At 35.3% G+C, this 15,894-nt stretch overlaps 1 protein-coding gene across 2 annotated transcripts; it reads right to left on the bottom strand.

Moving 5' to 3' along the window:
* Positions 1–5,363: 5,363 nt before the first annotated feature.
* LOC109800799 (haloacid dehalogenase-like hydrolase family protein) lies at positions 5,364–13,768 on the bottom strand. 2 transcript variants are annotated; one of them, XM_020361676.3, is made up of 12 exons: positions 13,252–13,768; positions 11,876–12,127; positions 11,667–11,762; positions 11,242–11,419; positions 11,027–11,110; positions 10,849–10,949; positions 10,566–10,658; positions 7,949–8,020; positions 7,378–7,497; positions 7,244–7,294; positions 6,166–6,354; positions 5,364–5,800 (listed from the first exon to the last, which is right to left on the bottom strand). In XM_020361676.3, exons 1-12 carry the CDS (start codon positions 13,594–13,596, stop codon positions 5,633–5,635), a joined length of 1,749 nt encoding a protein of 582 aa, XP_020217265.2. In that variant the 5' UTR covers positions 13,597–13,768; the 3' UTR covers positions 5,364–5,632. The 2 variants fall into 2 exon arrangements, with proteins under 2 accessions (XP_020217265.2, XP_020217266.2); XM_020361677.3 differs by having other exon boundaries at positions 11,027–11,095; positions 13,252–13,767.
* Between the last annotated feature and the right edge of the window lie 2,126 nt (positions 13,769–15,894).

Here is a 15,894-nt window from a genome sequence, read left to right as displayed (position 1 = left end):
TGACGCACAAAATGAAGGAGAGAAATAGATGGTGTTTGGTGGTGTAGCTCCTTTAGGCTAGCTCACTTCACTTAGGATGATGAAGGCCAACCAAGGAAGACCCAAGCTCACTCTAGGTAGAGAGGAGAGGATAGGGGGGTCATGGAGTTCCTAGGGGACTAAGGAAGGAATGAAGAGGCACAAAGGCTCACTCAAATTCATTAATTTCCAAAGTGGCTACAAGGTGGGTTACCTATAGTTATAGGGAAAGAAAGGTATCTAGCGTTTCTTGGGAGCATTTGGCCGAAATTTTGGTGTCCAAATGCACCCTAAATGAACCCTAAATGCATCCCAAATGAAATGGGTCTCATCCCTCCTAAAAGACTAAAGTACCCTTAGGTCAAAAAAAAGAAAGAAATGGACTTTTGACCTTAAAAATAAGGCTTAAGTCCTAAAATAAATCCTAAGACTAATTTTGCCCCATAATACAAAGGTTAAATAAAAATAAAAAATAAAATCCTAATATCTAATGTACCCCAAAATACAAGGGCAAAATGGGAAAAGGAAGCAACAAATTAAGGAGATGGCTAAAATTCCACACACATGATGATCATGGCCTTTGGTGTGGTGTGTTCTTCATTTTCCTCTACTCTCCTAGCCATGGACCTTGTGATAGGCCCTATATGATGCTTCAAGGATGGTCCTCCATCAATGACACTTTAAATTTTTTTAGAGTTTTTAGGATCTTTATTTCAATTTAAAACTTTTCTAAAAATGAATTTTAAATGAAGTTTCTCAAAGACTTGTTATTGAAGAATGAATCCTATATGCTTTCTTGATTAACCAATAGAACAATATGTAATACTCAGATCAAACCAATGTTACTCATGCAAACATGTTAATCAAAAACAATCTTTTCAATATACAATCAAGATATTACACAAAGTAAAAGATAAGGATAAGAGAAGATTGCACAAGTTTTTTATCCTGGTTCAGCCACTCCACATGTGACCTACATCCAGTCCTCAATCATAACCTGATCAAGATTTGTTCCACTATCTTAATGAAGAAGGTTTACAAGCATACCACACATGCATACACTCCTACATTCAAGATAACCACTTTCTTGACCTCGAGAAAGCACCCCTTGTAGAAACCCACTACAAGAATTCCTTACCACTTGAGAAATCTACTCAAGATTTACAAGTATTCACAAAGAATTAAGGAACGAATTCACCTGGAATTCAGAAGCAAATCTTAATCTCTTCCCTTTCAAGAATGTGATGATGATGATCTTTTCTCAAAGCTTTTCAAAAACGTTTTTCCTTCTTGGTTTCACAAAGAAAACTCCTAAGAATGTCACAAAGACTTCACAAACACGTTTTTCTTATTTTGATTCTCAATTCTAACTCAGTTCTAAAGTTTCAAAATGGTCAACTATTTATAAGTTTTTCAGAACCAGATAATCGATTATTTTAAAGAATAATCGATTATTTTGTTCTTCAGGTTTTCTGGAAATCAACCAAGAACAATTTAATCGATTATTTTGCTAGATAATCGATTATTCCAGAGAGTCATTTCTGGGATAATCGATTTTTTCACAAATAATCGATTATTGCTGCAAGGCATCCTTTTTTTCCTGTTGCTGGAATAATCGATTATATTTAATGATAATCGATTATTTTGAGTTAGTTTTCAAAACTTTATTTTAAGTCTCAAAATAACTTATTAACCTTTTAAACTCATCATCATACACTCCCTAATCAGATTAGACACAGATTAGCTTATGCACAAAGCACACACAAAAGATAAACTCAGTCATAGCAATCTAAAAGTTATTCCTATTACATAACATTTTCCTTTGACTTTGTTTTTGACTTATAAGTTGTTGATGTCCTTGGTCAGCATGTTCCATACATTTGTTATCATCAAAACTTTTAATCTTCAGAGGTGATCTCATCAATCTCAGGCTCCCCCAATCTCAACATTTTTGGCTTCTAACGCTCAAAGAAAGAACTTACAAAGGAAACCTTAGAGAAGAACCTTAAGGAATAGTGCTAAAAACTGTGAGACCACACCCTGTGCATTTGAGGTAGTCATTATCTAAGATAAAATGGGGAGTAAGAACTATCTCATATATGACATGTATGAGAATCATGGGTAGTATGATTGTCCTTTAATCCCTTAGGATTTTTTTGTATGTAATTGGAAGGATTATGAACACTTCTAAGCAAGTGATGGAAATGTGTTTTCATGTTTATTGTGTGGATTTGTTGTTTATGAAATTTATTTGTGTTAATTGATTTTGTTTGCCTCTTATAGGGTATGGTTTAAGTGGGTTAATTTGGGATTTGTATGAAATTGAGTTCTTAGGTGTGATCTGGAGTTAGAAATGTGATAGTTATTAATCAAATTAGAATGATACATATGTTTAGGTTGGATTTAAGTGAGAATTGAGGGTTTGTTCATCAAAAATTTTGGGTTTAAAATCGGATTTTTTCTTAGCGAAAAAAGGGTCTTGCTTAGCTAAAATGATGATATGAGTGAAGGTTGGTTATGTGAACCAAATATTCACTAAGCTAATTTTAGTCCATTTGATTCTATCAAGAAATTTGATTAGGTAAGTAAGATTTTGCTCAACTAATTTCAGTCCTTGTAAGTTTGTCCAGAAATTCACTAAGTGAGAGAGAGTCTCGCTCTACTAATGTAAGCCTCTAAAGTGTATCTTTCAATTAGTTTTTGTAATATTCATAAAAGTCATAGATCTAGATGTGAGCTAACCAATGGCTTTAGAATCACTAAAAAAATTATGTATAGAACTTAAGATATGATCAAATTATTGATAAAAGGTCAAGTTATCATCATTAGGTAAAAATGTTACATTTTTTGTATTTTTAAGTCTAGTATATGGTAAAAACAACAATTAAGGTTAGCATAGAAGTTTTAGATAATTATCTTAGCTTGCTAATGAAATTAAGATAAACTTGATAACATAAGTTGAACGTTTAACCCTAGATATTATGTTTATACCACACAAGGTCGTAGGATTTTTAGATAAGAAAATAGTATATAGGCATTTGAAGAGCATTTGTGAGTTATAATTGAAAGTGTTGAGAGTAAGAGTATTATGAATGAAGTATAGTGCTATGAGTTATATGTGTTGAAGTGCTAATCATGTGTCAAGAACTAAGTTATGCTTGGCACTACTAAAATCCAAGTTATGCTTGGTCATTGAAGAAGTCTAGACTTAGTCTAACAAGTGTTAAGTCTAGGCAATGTTAAGCCCTATACCATTTGTATGTTGTGTTGGGTGATAGAGTCCATGCATTTATGCATATTTTCTTTGGAGGTTCAATTGAGAATCTATTTGAGAGAGTCTCTATAATCTTCTACATTGGCTTAGAGAGTTTTAATAGTGGGAAACCTCTTATCAACATGTGTGATGAGTGACAATCATGGCCAGCTATGAAACTCCAATTACCTTATAATGTATCTTATTTTTAGTAAGAGTGAATATTTTGCTTACTCATTGGGTGGTCATTTTTCCACGTACTCCTAGGCTACCTTATATGTGTGATATGTTAGGAGCAAATGGTACCATATTCATGTAGAATTAAGTGTATAAGAGTGCATGTGTCAAGAGTCTTGAGTTATGTATTTGGTTGTGTTTGAGCCATGATATTGTGATGAGTTTTAGATGTCACTTGACTTTCTTATATGTGCTTTAATGTGTGTGAAATGTATTCTAACTCCTCTTTTCCATGTTGTTTTTGTTGTTGTTCTTGGACTAATTGTCATTACAGGTGAGCATGATCTTATTCAATAGGATGATGTTGTGGGCAAGAAAGCTTAGGCTTCATTGCCATTCTTTATGGGTTTACTCCAATAAGTTGTGGTATTGGGGTAGAGATTTAGTTGTTTTGTTTTTTGTCATGAACATGTTTAGATTAAAGGCTTTATTCTAGTGATGTTAGTTTTGTTTGGTATCAATTATTAGTATTTATGCTTTAAGAACTTTGGTAAGGGTCGTTTTGATATCCATTTATGATCTTTACTTATATTTCTTTTGTTAAGTTTTATTCAATAAAAGAAGTGATGTTACTCCTTTTATCCAAGTGTTTAATTTTCTTTTAAATAAATGTACTATCATTATTATATATTGAAGTTAAATTGAGTTAAGGTAAACAAGTGTCTCTCTCTCTCACTAAGGGACAAAGGCTTCTTCCTTAAAAATACAAATTTATTGCTTCAACTTATATTGTATATCAAAATACATAATTTTGAAAGCCTAGATAGGCTTAGTGAAAAATAAAACTTACATGTGTGTATTCTTGAGATAAGATTACAGTTGTAGTATTAAAAGTGATCTTAAAAATACTTGTAATAAAGAATGGTTATTGAACTCTGAGTTCGAGGATGATTGAATATAGCTCAAATTAAATGAACTAATAAAAAAGTACTTATGTTTTTATTCTCTATCCTTCCACCCATTGTTTCTTGGACAAAATGCTTTTAACTAATAATTGTTACTATTTTTTTTTTAAAAAGTTACGAAAATAATATACCAACAATTTAACTTTTTTGATCTTGTGTTCTCGGTTACTTCATAAGTGAAGAAAATACTTTGACCGAGGACGAGCTAGAAATGTCCTAATCTAAGCCAAATTAAAGATATTTTAATAAAGTCAAGTTGAAAATATTCTAACCAATATCAAACAATGTGTTGACTAAAGTCAAATTAAAGCCTTAGCCAAAACCTAGCTAAATATGTTAAAAGATATTTTAGCCTATGTCAAATTGAAATTTCTCTAGTCAAGACCAAATTGAAATTATTCTAGTCAATATCGTGTTAAAAATACTCTACTAAACTCAAGTTAAAATTATTCTAGTAAAATCGAGTTGAAGATTCCTCGATGCAAGTTGTGAACAAAATATTATGGTCAAAGTCAGATTGAAAATACAATTTTAAACAATTAAGAAAAAATATTTTAAAAGTCATTTTGTTAAACTGCCCTTTACTTAGTGGTCTTTCTGGGTTGAGGACTTTCGAACTCCTTCATTACGTGGGCTAAAAACCCTTATGGCCATTATAGTTTGTTGAATGGTCTAGCCCTAGGACTTTGGGTCAAAATGGTTGGCATGTCAACAATAGTGGACACCCCCTGTTAATGTCGAGATCGATTTTGTTCGTTGTAGCTTCGTTGTTACTTTTCTAATGCACCAAAAAGAGTCATGTGGACATTGGTACATTTGGAACTTCCAAAAGCTAGTTTTATGGCCTCGGAACCACTCAACAAAAATCCCACGCTCAAGTTATTTCCATGGCAAATGCATATAATCCCCAAAAAAGAGATTCACCAAATTGTTCACAGTAACAGCCTGAATTAGTGAATTTTCCTTTGATATTTCACATTAAAAAAAGGGAAGCGCGCAAAAATGTCGTGCCTAAAGGCATAAACCCTATGAAACCTTCAAAGGACTAGTTACAAATTCTTCTAATGTTTGAGATAAATGATGAAATGCTGTACTTTCCTCAGCTTTAACTGTTTTGTGAAAGAAAATAGAAGAGGGAAAAAAATAATTAATCAGGGGTAATTGCTTGAACCCCTATAGAATTTGAATGAAATACTTATTGTAGCCTTCTGTTTGCTGCTCAGAATGCATACCGGTAGATGGCATCTGCCACACCATCTTCATCATTGCTTAAACCAATTACGTTAGCCACAGCTTTGGTCTTCTCTGATCCATTATTAAGTGCGATGCCTAGAGAAGCCAGCTCAAGCATCTCCACATCATTTTCCCCGTCACCAATTGCCATTATCTGCATTTAAGAACATTAGAGCCAATAAAAAGAAGTAAATACACAGTAATAGATTGTAAGATTGGCACCTCAAATCATCAATATACTAGTACCCAAGGATGATTAATAAAATTTAAAAGATATACACCACACCATGCCAAATGCCAAATGCAATCATGAAAGCTTGTCATGAAAAACTTGGCTAGAGTCTAACAGTTTACATTTAAACAAGATTGGATTGGAAAAATAAAAAATGTTATGTATGTCATTCAACTGCTATATAATATTTTAACTCAAACCACCCCTTATACGTGAGTGAATATTGTTACTGTTAAGAGTTTGGGAGAGACAGACAGTGCAATCAGGTGAACTAATATCTGACGTACCTCCTTAGCAGTAACCCCCAAATGATCTAGCAGCAGTTTTACTCCGTTCCCTTTTGATGTTCCCAACGGTACAATTTCCAGGATGTCTGGCACAGCTTGAACAACAGTTGCACGACCCTTTGTAGCATCTGACCAGTATGGCCGTAAGGTATCAGCCACCCCCTGGGCAGTATCTAAGAAAAGAATTTTCTGTAGAATCAAAAGTAAAATTCAGCAATATCTACATGTGAAAAGTGAATGACAAACAGCAACAACAACCAAGCATTTCTTACCACGTGGGTTGGCTAACTACAAGGAACAAATGATGCCATAATATTCTACTGTAAATCTATTCTTGTCTACAGCCAAACCATTGACCTCTATATCCTTCTTACTCTACCTAGCCTCTCAGCTCTAGGGATTCAACTATCCTCCATTTGCTCTACACCCCTTATGAAGACTTCGGCAAGTTTTCTCCACACATGCCCAAACGACCTATGGCGAGTTTCTGCCATCTATTCTACCATAAGTGCTAATCCAACTTTTTCTATAATGAATTAAATTTTTATGCTACCTCTAGTATGTCTACTCATCCAATGCAACATTGTCATGTCCACTACATTATAATTATTATCTTGTTGGCTTTTAACCATCCAACAATCAGTTCCAAGCATCATCACAATTGTATACGAAGAAAATTTTCCTCTGCTGCAGTAGTGCAGTTAAGAACCTAACTAATTTTATCATTTTGCTTGTCTGTCATTTTTTACTAAAGTTTGAAGTGACAAACAAATATAATAATAGATTTATTTAAGTTCACAAGCTATTTGAGGACAGGGTGAAGTCAAACACAAAATCATGAAATATTTACTTGATACAATGAAACAATATAGGCACCTTCTAAGGGGAAAAAATATACTTCTAAGTTAGATGTCAAACTACAAATTATAAATCATTCCTCCTTTGCTGGCATGGAAGACCTTTAGTACACAATGAATAGCTGCCAATAATGAATTGTTAAGAATGCTATCATTCAGCATCCATGCATACAGTAATCAGAAGCTGAAACTAGAGAGCAAGGATTTGTGCTAGTGAATACCTGTATGCTAGCAGAAGCCAATAGATGTTCAACAGAAGGCATGACCTCAGCCTGTAAAGTATTTCTGGCTAAGACATAAAGTAAATGGCAAAATAGAATGCAAGGCAGCATATAGATTTCCAAAAATGAGGTACCTTTGGTTCATGGTATATTGTATGCAGTGAATCAACAAGCGGATCATGAAATAGGGTTAAGCAGCGCCCTTCACAAAATGCAATAAGTGGAACCTTGCTCTCCAAAGAGTAAAGACATGCCTGCATGTTAAAGAAACACAATTCTTTCTTTCATACAACAAGAAGAATGAAAGTCCTGAATGAGTGATCACTAATCAGGTATTAGAATAATTAGACTGAAAGTTGGAATCCTCAATCCTTTTGTTACGTAGAAAACTGGCATAAGAAAGTAATTCCACTGATTCCTGAAAGCAAGCTGGAACAAGTATGTTTTCCTTTTCTCATTTGAGTAAAATGAAAACAAAACTTGAAAAGCTTATAGTTGGAGAAACTTAAGCTGGTCACTGAAAGTTACATAAGCAATAGGGGGATACAGTGGTAAACAGTCAAAAAAGCCATAGCTTACTTTTGCAACCAGGTCAAAAAGAATAGAGCAGTAGAGGATAGCAGACTAAAATCCAATTAAGTATTTTTTGCTTCTTCTGGAGGAAAAGTTGTTTCAGGAAATGAATAGGAAGGATAAAAATGTTACCTCTCTACAGATATTTGGATCTAAGTTGCTCCTAAATATTTCCTGACCTTGTCTACCATAAACAAGCAATCCCTGAAATGACGTGGAAAGGATTAAGGAATATAAGGTGCAGCTAAATAGAAGTAACTTAAAACAAAGAAACTTTGGAAGAGGAAAAGTTATATACAAAATTGAAGTAACACTTCAAGGTGTTGGTAATTCAGTTAAATAATACAATGCTGTTTCATCAAGTTATTTTTTTTTATCAATATAGGCCATGTACCATTTCAATTTCTATTCTGCTTTAAAATGCACTGAATACAAAGTTTTGGTCAATAGTTAATACCGAATAAATCTCAAGCTTCCATCAAAGAAGCCATATATATGCCACTTATTCTGGATGTTCTGATTACCACCCTGTTCAAAGTTAGCATTGGTATGTTTTCCCCTTCCAAATGTCCTTTCCTTGCAATTGAAAGGAAATTGGTATCTGGAATGTTAAAAGAATGGATACGATTTCGCTTATAAATCAAATCATTCATTTAGAATAATAACAAGCAGGAAATTATTTGATTTTACAAATTTCATGGATTTCAATGGTTTAGTTTCAGATATATTGTAAAATAGGTGAGATTTGTTATACAATTAAATTTGATTTTAACTAAATATATTATTTTTCCTTTCCAGACTTGTTTTATTTTGCTCGTTAAAGATATAATACAAGGGCAAACCTTAGCACCATAGCTGTCAATCCCAAATAGTGGCATAGTGACCGACCCTCAACATGCTATACTGAGATAATGAGAATATGATGGGGGTGCTATTCTAACCAATAATAGAATAAAAAATTAAGGCTAAAACTTTGAAGAGAACACGGTGAGATGAAATGAACGACCTGTTTTAGAGAGATTAGAAAACAGAACAATGCAGGGAGAAAACAGAGTAAGGCGGTAAAAGTCATGCAAGGCCGGACAGAGTGACAGGTTTGCCAGAAAATGATCACATAGGTCAGGGATCACCAGAAATTATGCAAAAGGTGTTAAATGTCTAGCCAATCAGCTCCAAATTTGCAGAAGCTAACTATCAAGACTTAGGCTTGACATCTAGTGCATTGGAATATGAATGGCTAGAAGCAACACCATTGGAGTGTGTATTTGAGTAAGTAATACTCATAATCTTATTTTTATATTTTTTTATGCTCAAGCCTACTACTTTGTTATAGGAAAAAGCTAATTAACATTTTAATTATATCCGTTCAAAAAAGAGAAATAGGCTTGACCTCGTAAGTTTGTGTGATTTGGTTTGTGTCAAATATAAACAGCTCAAATAGAGACAGATGATATTACTGAAGATTCTAGGAATGAGCTGGTTTCTGATGATGATAGCACATTGAATATTTTTTTAGGCTTTGGGGGATGGAGAGCCTAGAACCTATGCTATGCAGAAAATGAGCACAAGAAAAGAGTCATTAAGTGGTGTTGCTGTTGTTGCGGCTGCCAAAGCTTCTAAGGAATGCCCAGGTGCAACTTCAACCTCAAGGGAAAGAGAAAATGGTTGAAGATGATAAAAAATTGGAATTTGATAATTCTAAGGAATCCAAAAAAGAATCCATTAGGTCAATCAGAAGGACAGAACCAGTGACCTAGCATGTATTCTCCATATATGTAGGTCTCAAGAGAATGAAGTATAGACATTAATCTAGGAAGGTGGAAGAATACATTAATAAATAGCATATAAATTAATAAATCCTACACATGTGGTTATCCATTACTCTCATTCTAAGAAATCTCCAAAATATTATCGTCTAAGGTCATTGTTGTCATCAGACACGGTTCGAAATTGCAGACCAGATCACCTGTATATCCACAATATCGCCATTGCCAAGCTACCCACAACCACAATAGCCCACAATTGCAGTGTGAAGTTCAATCACAGGTAATACTGCTACACAACTGCAAGAAAGCAGCAACACCCTGCTATTCTATTTTTTCTTGTCTAAAATAACAAAGTTTCAGACTTCAATGGTGTGGTCATGTACGATGTTGGGGGAGGGAGGGAGGCAACTAACACTTGCTGGTTGGAGTACTGGGAGGCTGTGTGGTACGTTCTAGTCAAGGGAAAAGGAAGTGCAGAGTGAAAAATTGTAAAAGAAAAGTTTATTGATTTTTATTATTATAGGATTCTTTTTTATGTTCAATGCAAACATATAATAATTTAATTCACAATGACCACAATTTGCATCACAACAACTGCAATGGCCACAACTGCGACTGCAATTTAGAACCATGTCATCAAATATCCATGCAGTGATTAATTTGGCTTTGGCAACTTTAGCATCTATTTGGTCTAAGGAAATATTTTCTGCTTTTACTAATAATTATAAAAATGCTGCTCTGATTTAAGGAAATATTTGTTCTAATAATTACAAATATTTTAATGCAATTTCAGTTTAGCTAGCAAACTATTCATAGTAAATTTTGATAGAGAATACTAAATAGGTGTTACGTGTATGCAAAAATGTTATACACGAACAAAGGTATGAATATATTCGATAATGTTTTCAGCTACATATAAGGACAGCCTTGCTAAATCAAGAACAAGAAGCATCATGAACATTAAAAGGGTACAGAAAAATTACCTGTACAAAAACCCCAGGAGAAAATTCTGAAACAATGCCATCTTTTCCAGCTAAATCTACCATTTTAAAGATGTCTATCACAGCTGGACGAGCCTATTCCCCAAATTTCAAAACTAATGATCAGAACATATTTTAAACCATATGAACCTATATAGAAATATATCAACTATATCAAGATACATAGCAGTCGCAGAAACCAAGGGTTGATATGTATTATCCAATATAGAATAAATTATCTACATTAACATGATACCCTGACAAATGATGCATATATTAATCTTACTTTTCCAGTAGCTATCACAATTTTCACACCCCTTGATGATGCCTCTCTCAAAGCATTGACAGTTGCAGAGGAAATTTGACATTTGCTGTTCAGCAATGTTCCTTTATATAAAACAGGAGTCTATTAAAATCCAGGAGAAAGATGAAGCAATATCAAAAGAGTTTTGCTGCAATCTTACCATCCATATCACAGAAGATATAGCTGAACTTTGGTTTATAAAATCTAAGACTGCCTTCTTTCTTCCTGTCTTTTGACAATTCATCTATAAGATTATTTCCCCATACATTTTATGCAAATGATAGTTACTTGAATTAGAGGGAAATATATAAAACCAATAAATTAAAATTATGCAAGTTGAGGATGCTGAGGCATACTAGTAAAAAATACAATTACCATCTGAACTGTCTTGGTGAAAATTTGAGTTTGTTTCAGCATCACATGCACTCTTTATTAGCCCTTTTCCCTTCCAATCAAGACTTCTTAAAAGGATTTCCTCCTCTCTTTCCATTTCTACTTCAGCCTCTTCGCTTATTTCATGATCAAATCCCAAAAGATGTAACAAACCATGAACCTGCAATTAGATAAAGTAATTGATGTTCTCAAGTTCATCCTTTCAGTTCAAACAACATAGACATAGTATTAGAAGATAAAATTCCAACATGCTCAGTGTAGTATCTATTTTAAACACACCACGCCAAGAAATAAATGAAACTCCAGCTCACTTTCCACTTATGCTGGCAGCAGAAGACAGGTACCATAATCTAACACAATAAACTTCAGTAACAAACAGAAAATAGTCAGAATATCATGAAACCAACCATGAGGATTCGGATCTCATCAAGAAGAGTGTGCCCTCTTTCCTCTGCTTGTCTTGCTGCTGTCTCAACAGAAATTACAATATCACCCAACATAAGCTGTAAACAATGGAATTCATCACACAGATTAGCATTCCAACATGTAAGTTCTAAACTTTATTGTCTACAACACCCTGCACAACTTATAATCAGCTTGACAATGCAATTCTTACAATAGGAATCTTGAGCCCAGGTACATGTTGTGACATTGAGAGAACATCTGTAGCATGATCTTCATCTCTCCATTCCTTATTAAGTTTTCGAATAAACTCATCATTGCAAAGAAGCACTGACAACTCAACACTATCAAACCCACCAACATCACTTATAGCAGTGTCTCTTGTTTTATACCCCGAACCCTTCAAACCATCAAACGCCAGTTTCATCGCCATAGGAACATTCAGTCGAAGCAACTCCGCAATGCTCTGCACCCAATAAAAACAAAGAGACCAAAAAGTGAATAATGTAGACCTCCAATAAAAATATTTCTTTCACATAAAAAGATCTCTTAAAAAATACAATTCTAGAAGACAGGTTTCGAAGATTTATGGAGTTTATTTGAACTTGTCATATAAGCACTTAGCAGTGTTTCATTAAGCTTATAAAAGTAAATTATAATCTTTCAAAGCACTATAAGCTCTCATGTTATATTGAGGGTCTGCTTGATTAAGCTTTTTTAGAAGCATTTCTTGGAGGAAAAAATATGAAGAAAAACAAAAATAAACTTCTCCATAAGTTAAAACTAACTCATGCACAAGTTAAAAATAAGATTTTGGAGAAGTTCATAGGAGTGAGCTTGTACAAATTAGCTTATGCATAAGCTAATTTTAGCTTATGGAGAAGATTATTTCATTTTCTCCTTCTATTTTCTTCATAGAAGTGCTTCTAGAGAAGTTTACTTAAACAAACCCTGAATAAACAACTAACTAAGGACCTGTTTGGGTAAACTTTCCCATAAGCACTTCCAGATAAGAAAGAAAAATGAAATAAACTTCTTCGTAAACTGAAATCTATAGAAATTTTCTCCTATTAGCTTCTCCAAAATCAAATTTTTAACTCATGCATAAACTAGTTTTGTCTTATGGAGAAACTTATTTCAATTTTCCTTCCTATTTTTCTCCCCTATAAGTTCTTATGGAGAAGCTTATCCAAAGGCATTATTTGGATAAACTTTTGAATAAGTACTTATAAGAGAAGAAATAAGAAAGTAAAATAAATTAAGCTACTGCAAAAACAACTTCCGCATTTCAACTTTTATAAAAGTTCTCTAACTTAGCTTCTCCAAAAAGTTTATTTTATCTTACACAAAATTTTATTTTAATCCAAACAAGACTTCCGACCAAACTCACATGCAATCTCATAAGATTTCAGTTAACCAATGTAACCACGCATGCCACTCTACTTCAATCTCGACACACGAGTCATCCTAATTAACCCATTCTCCTCGTTGAGACCTAAAAGCTGAGTACCACACAGCATCTCAAAGTTCCCAAGCCAAAAGAAACAAACAAAACAAAAATCCGAGAGCACAAAATTTTGATTCCGTTACCAAGATTTCAGGATCATCAGGCAAATCCTCTTCGAGGCAAATGTCGACGCAGAGTTGCAACTCCTTCTCTTTGTTCTTGGGCGCTCTTCTCCTCGTCTTGCGATACTCCCTCTGTCCGGCGCGGACTCCGGCAACGGGCCTCGCGGCGGCTTCGCAGCGGCACCGCGCGAGGGCGTGGAAGGTGCGGCCGAAGAGGGCGGATTTGGCGGGCAGAGAGAGGCGACGCGGGGCGGCGCCGGCGGGCGCGGGGAGGAAATGAGGGAGCTGAGTGGCGCACGTGACAGCACGTGCCATGGCGTGGAGGGGAGGAGGGTGGCGGAGGAGGTGAGCGAAGCGGGGAAGCATGTATGGACGGAGTTGCTTCTTTGAATGGTCTGAGCGAGCGATGCAGCGCTACAGCAACCTCACCGTGCTAGCCTTCCAACCAGGGAGGTAGGAGGCTAGACAAATACCAAAGTTGAATGAAACTGTTTATTTATTTATTTATTTTTCTTCTTCTAATTCTTGCTTTTTAGCCTTTTGTGTTTTTAGGCAAATTCTTCCCCTGCCTTTATATTGCTCTGGGTTTGGTACTTTCTCTTTTTTCAATCAATCAATAAAGGCATCTTATTTAAAGATGGTATGTCCAAATAGCATGTGATTGTAAAAATGAAGTAGGAAGTGTTGAATGGTCTAGGGTAATTTTAGAAATATAAAATAATTTAACATTAGAAATATAAAATTAAATATTTCTATTATATTAATATAAAAAAGATAGAACCACTAGGGTTAGCTTAGTGGTTAGATGAGGAGGATGAGGACCTAGGTTCAATCCTCGTTGTCACCATCTTTGTAATTTTTCCTATTTTTACAAAAAATATATATATATATATAAAAGAGATAATGTTATAAAAAAAAATTTAAAAATAAGATTAAAAGGATTAAAAATATATAAGTATAAGGACAAAAAGCTATCTTAAATTATAGAGTTTAAAAAAATTATGTACCTGTATAAGGATACACCAATGATCTTCTTGTATTCTGAAGGCCGAACGAGTGTTCTGAACGAGTATTCCGATCCAACGTGAGTAGACGAGTTTGTACCTGCAAAAGGCACTCCGATGTTCAAGTCAGCACAAACACGGAAATCTAGAGTAATTAATGAACAGTGACGTTACCTTTTGACCTGAGCTATTTATACTAACAATCGTGGGCCCTGGACCTTATGGGCCCTGTAACATACTTACCGTATTAAGTAATACTTCTTAATCAGCTAATTAACCCTTAATCATTTATTAAAGATAATTAATAAAGATAAGCCGATCTAGGTGACTGATTGGCAATCGGCCACCTGGTTCGGCCATTCGGCGGCCGATAAGAGGGTGGCTGAACGCCCCTACCCGTACACTGCCCCCCAACCTTGAAGAAAGGCGAAACTTTCTTTAAGGGTAAATTGGAGATGGCGGTTAGGGTAAGATGAAGAGGCGCACGTTTATAACCGTTGGATCTCGGAAATCCAACGGTTACAATTTTTCAACACTTTAAATTTTCCCGCTTCTCTTCGATTCTATAAATAGGTTAGATGGTAGGGCCATTCGCATGTATTATTCTAATCCGACTTGTGCTAGTCCGAGCGCTTAGAGGCCGATCCGATTATCCATTGTGCTTTTGTGAAGAAATTGGTAAGTTTCTATTACCATGGTTGATACTTCTTCAAGTTCTTCGGCTGACAGCTCTCGGTCATCGTCCTCCGAGGGGTCCTCGTCCAGTACATCAAGTCACTCCAAATTGTCTCAGTCCCCTATTGATGCCGAAAGGCCAGATGAAGGTGACGATTTTTCAGAAGAAACCTCTACTAGTGGAAGTGAAGAAGTCGAAGAAAAAACAAAACGGGTAGCAACTCGTCAACGATACGGTCCCTCTAATGTGCCTGGATACGAGTGGGTGAACGGGGAAGTCACTTCCTATTATTCTCGGTATCAGGATACACAAATGATCACTAATCTTCTGGACTACACTAACTGTCTGAACTTTAACACCCACGAAAATCCCTACCCGATTGGGATTCGGTCATGCCGAAATAATGCCTTTCCAAATCCTGACATGGTCTGCCTTGATCAAAGTGGTGGGAAGATGGAATCATTTTACATGTATGACTGTCTTCTTCGGGATCTCAAAGTCAAATTGCCATTTGATGAGTTTACTATAGGAGTGCTGAGAGTGTTGAACGTGGCCCCTACTCAATTGCATCCTAACAGCTGGGCGCAATTACAGGGCTTCAAACACTTGTTAAAATGTCTCCATATTAAGCCTTCTCCACTTCTCTTTCTATACTTCTATTCGTCCCGGCCGACTATTTTGGCAAAATGGCACTCCCTAAGCCGAGTAAGTGATCGGCTATTGTTGGATAGTTTTACTTCATCATACAATAATTTCAAGGCCGGATTCTTCCGAGTGACCATACGGCCGAACGGGCGACGCTTCTTCTTTGATAAGGATGGGAAGAGTCTATTCCCTTTATACTGGACCCGTACCCCTCGGCCCTACGACGTAGTACCGAAAAAGATGCTGACAGCCGAAGAACGAACAGATTTAAAATTATTAATGCGCCTTCCTCGGCGTTTGCCAACTAGATATCTTATCAATTTGATAGTGTCTCCTCGT

The sequence above is a fragment of the Cajanus cajan genome, chromosome 9 (genome assembly GCF_000230855.2).
Source record: "Cajanus cajan strain Asha chromosome 9, NIPB_CcT2T_4, whole genome shotgun sequence".
Lineage (NCBI taxonomy): Eukaryota > Viridiplantae > Streptophyta > Magnoliopsida > Fabales > Fabaceae > Cajanus > Cajanus cajan.
The sequence above is the reverse complement of the archived record's forward strand: the minus strand, read 5'-3'. Positions and strand labels throughout refer to the sequence as shown.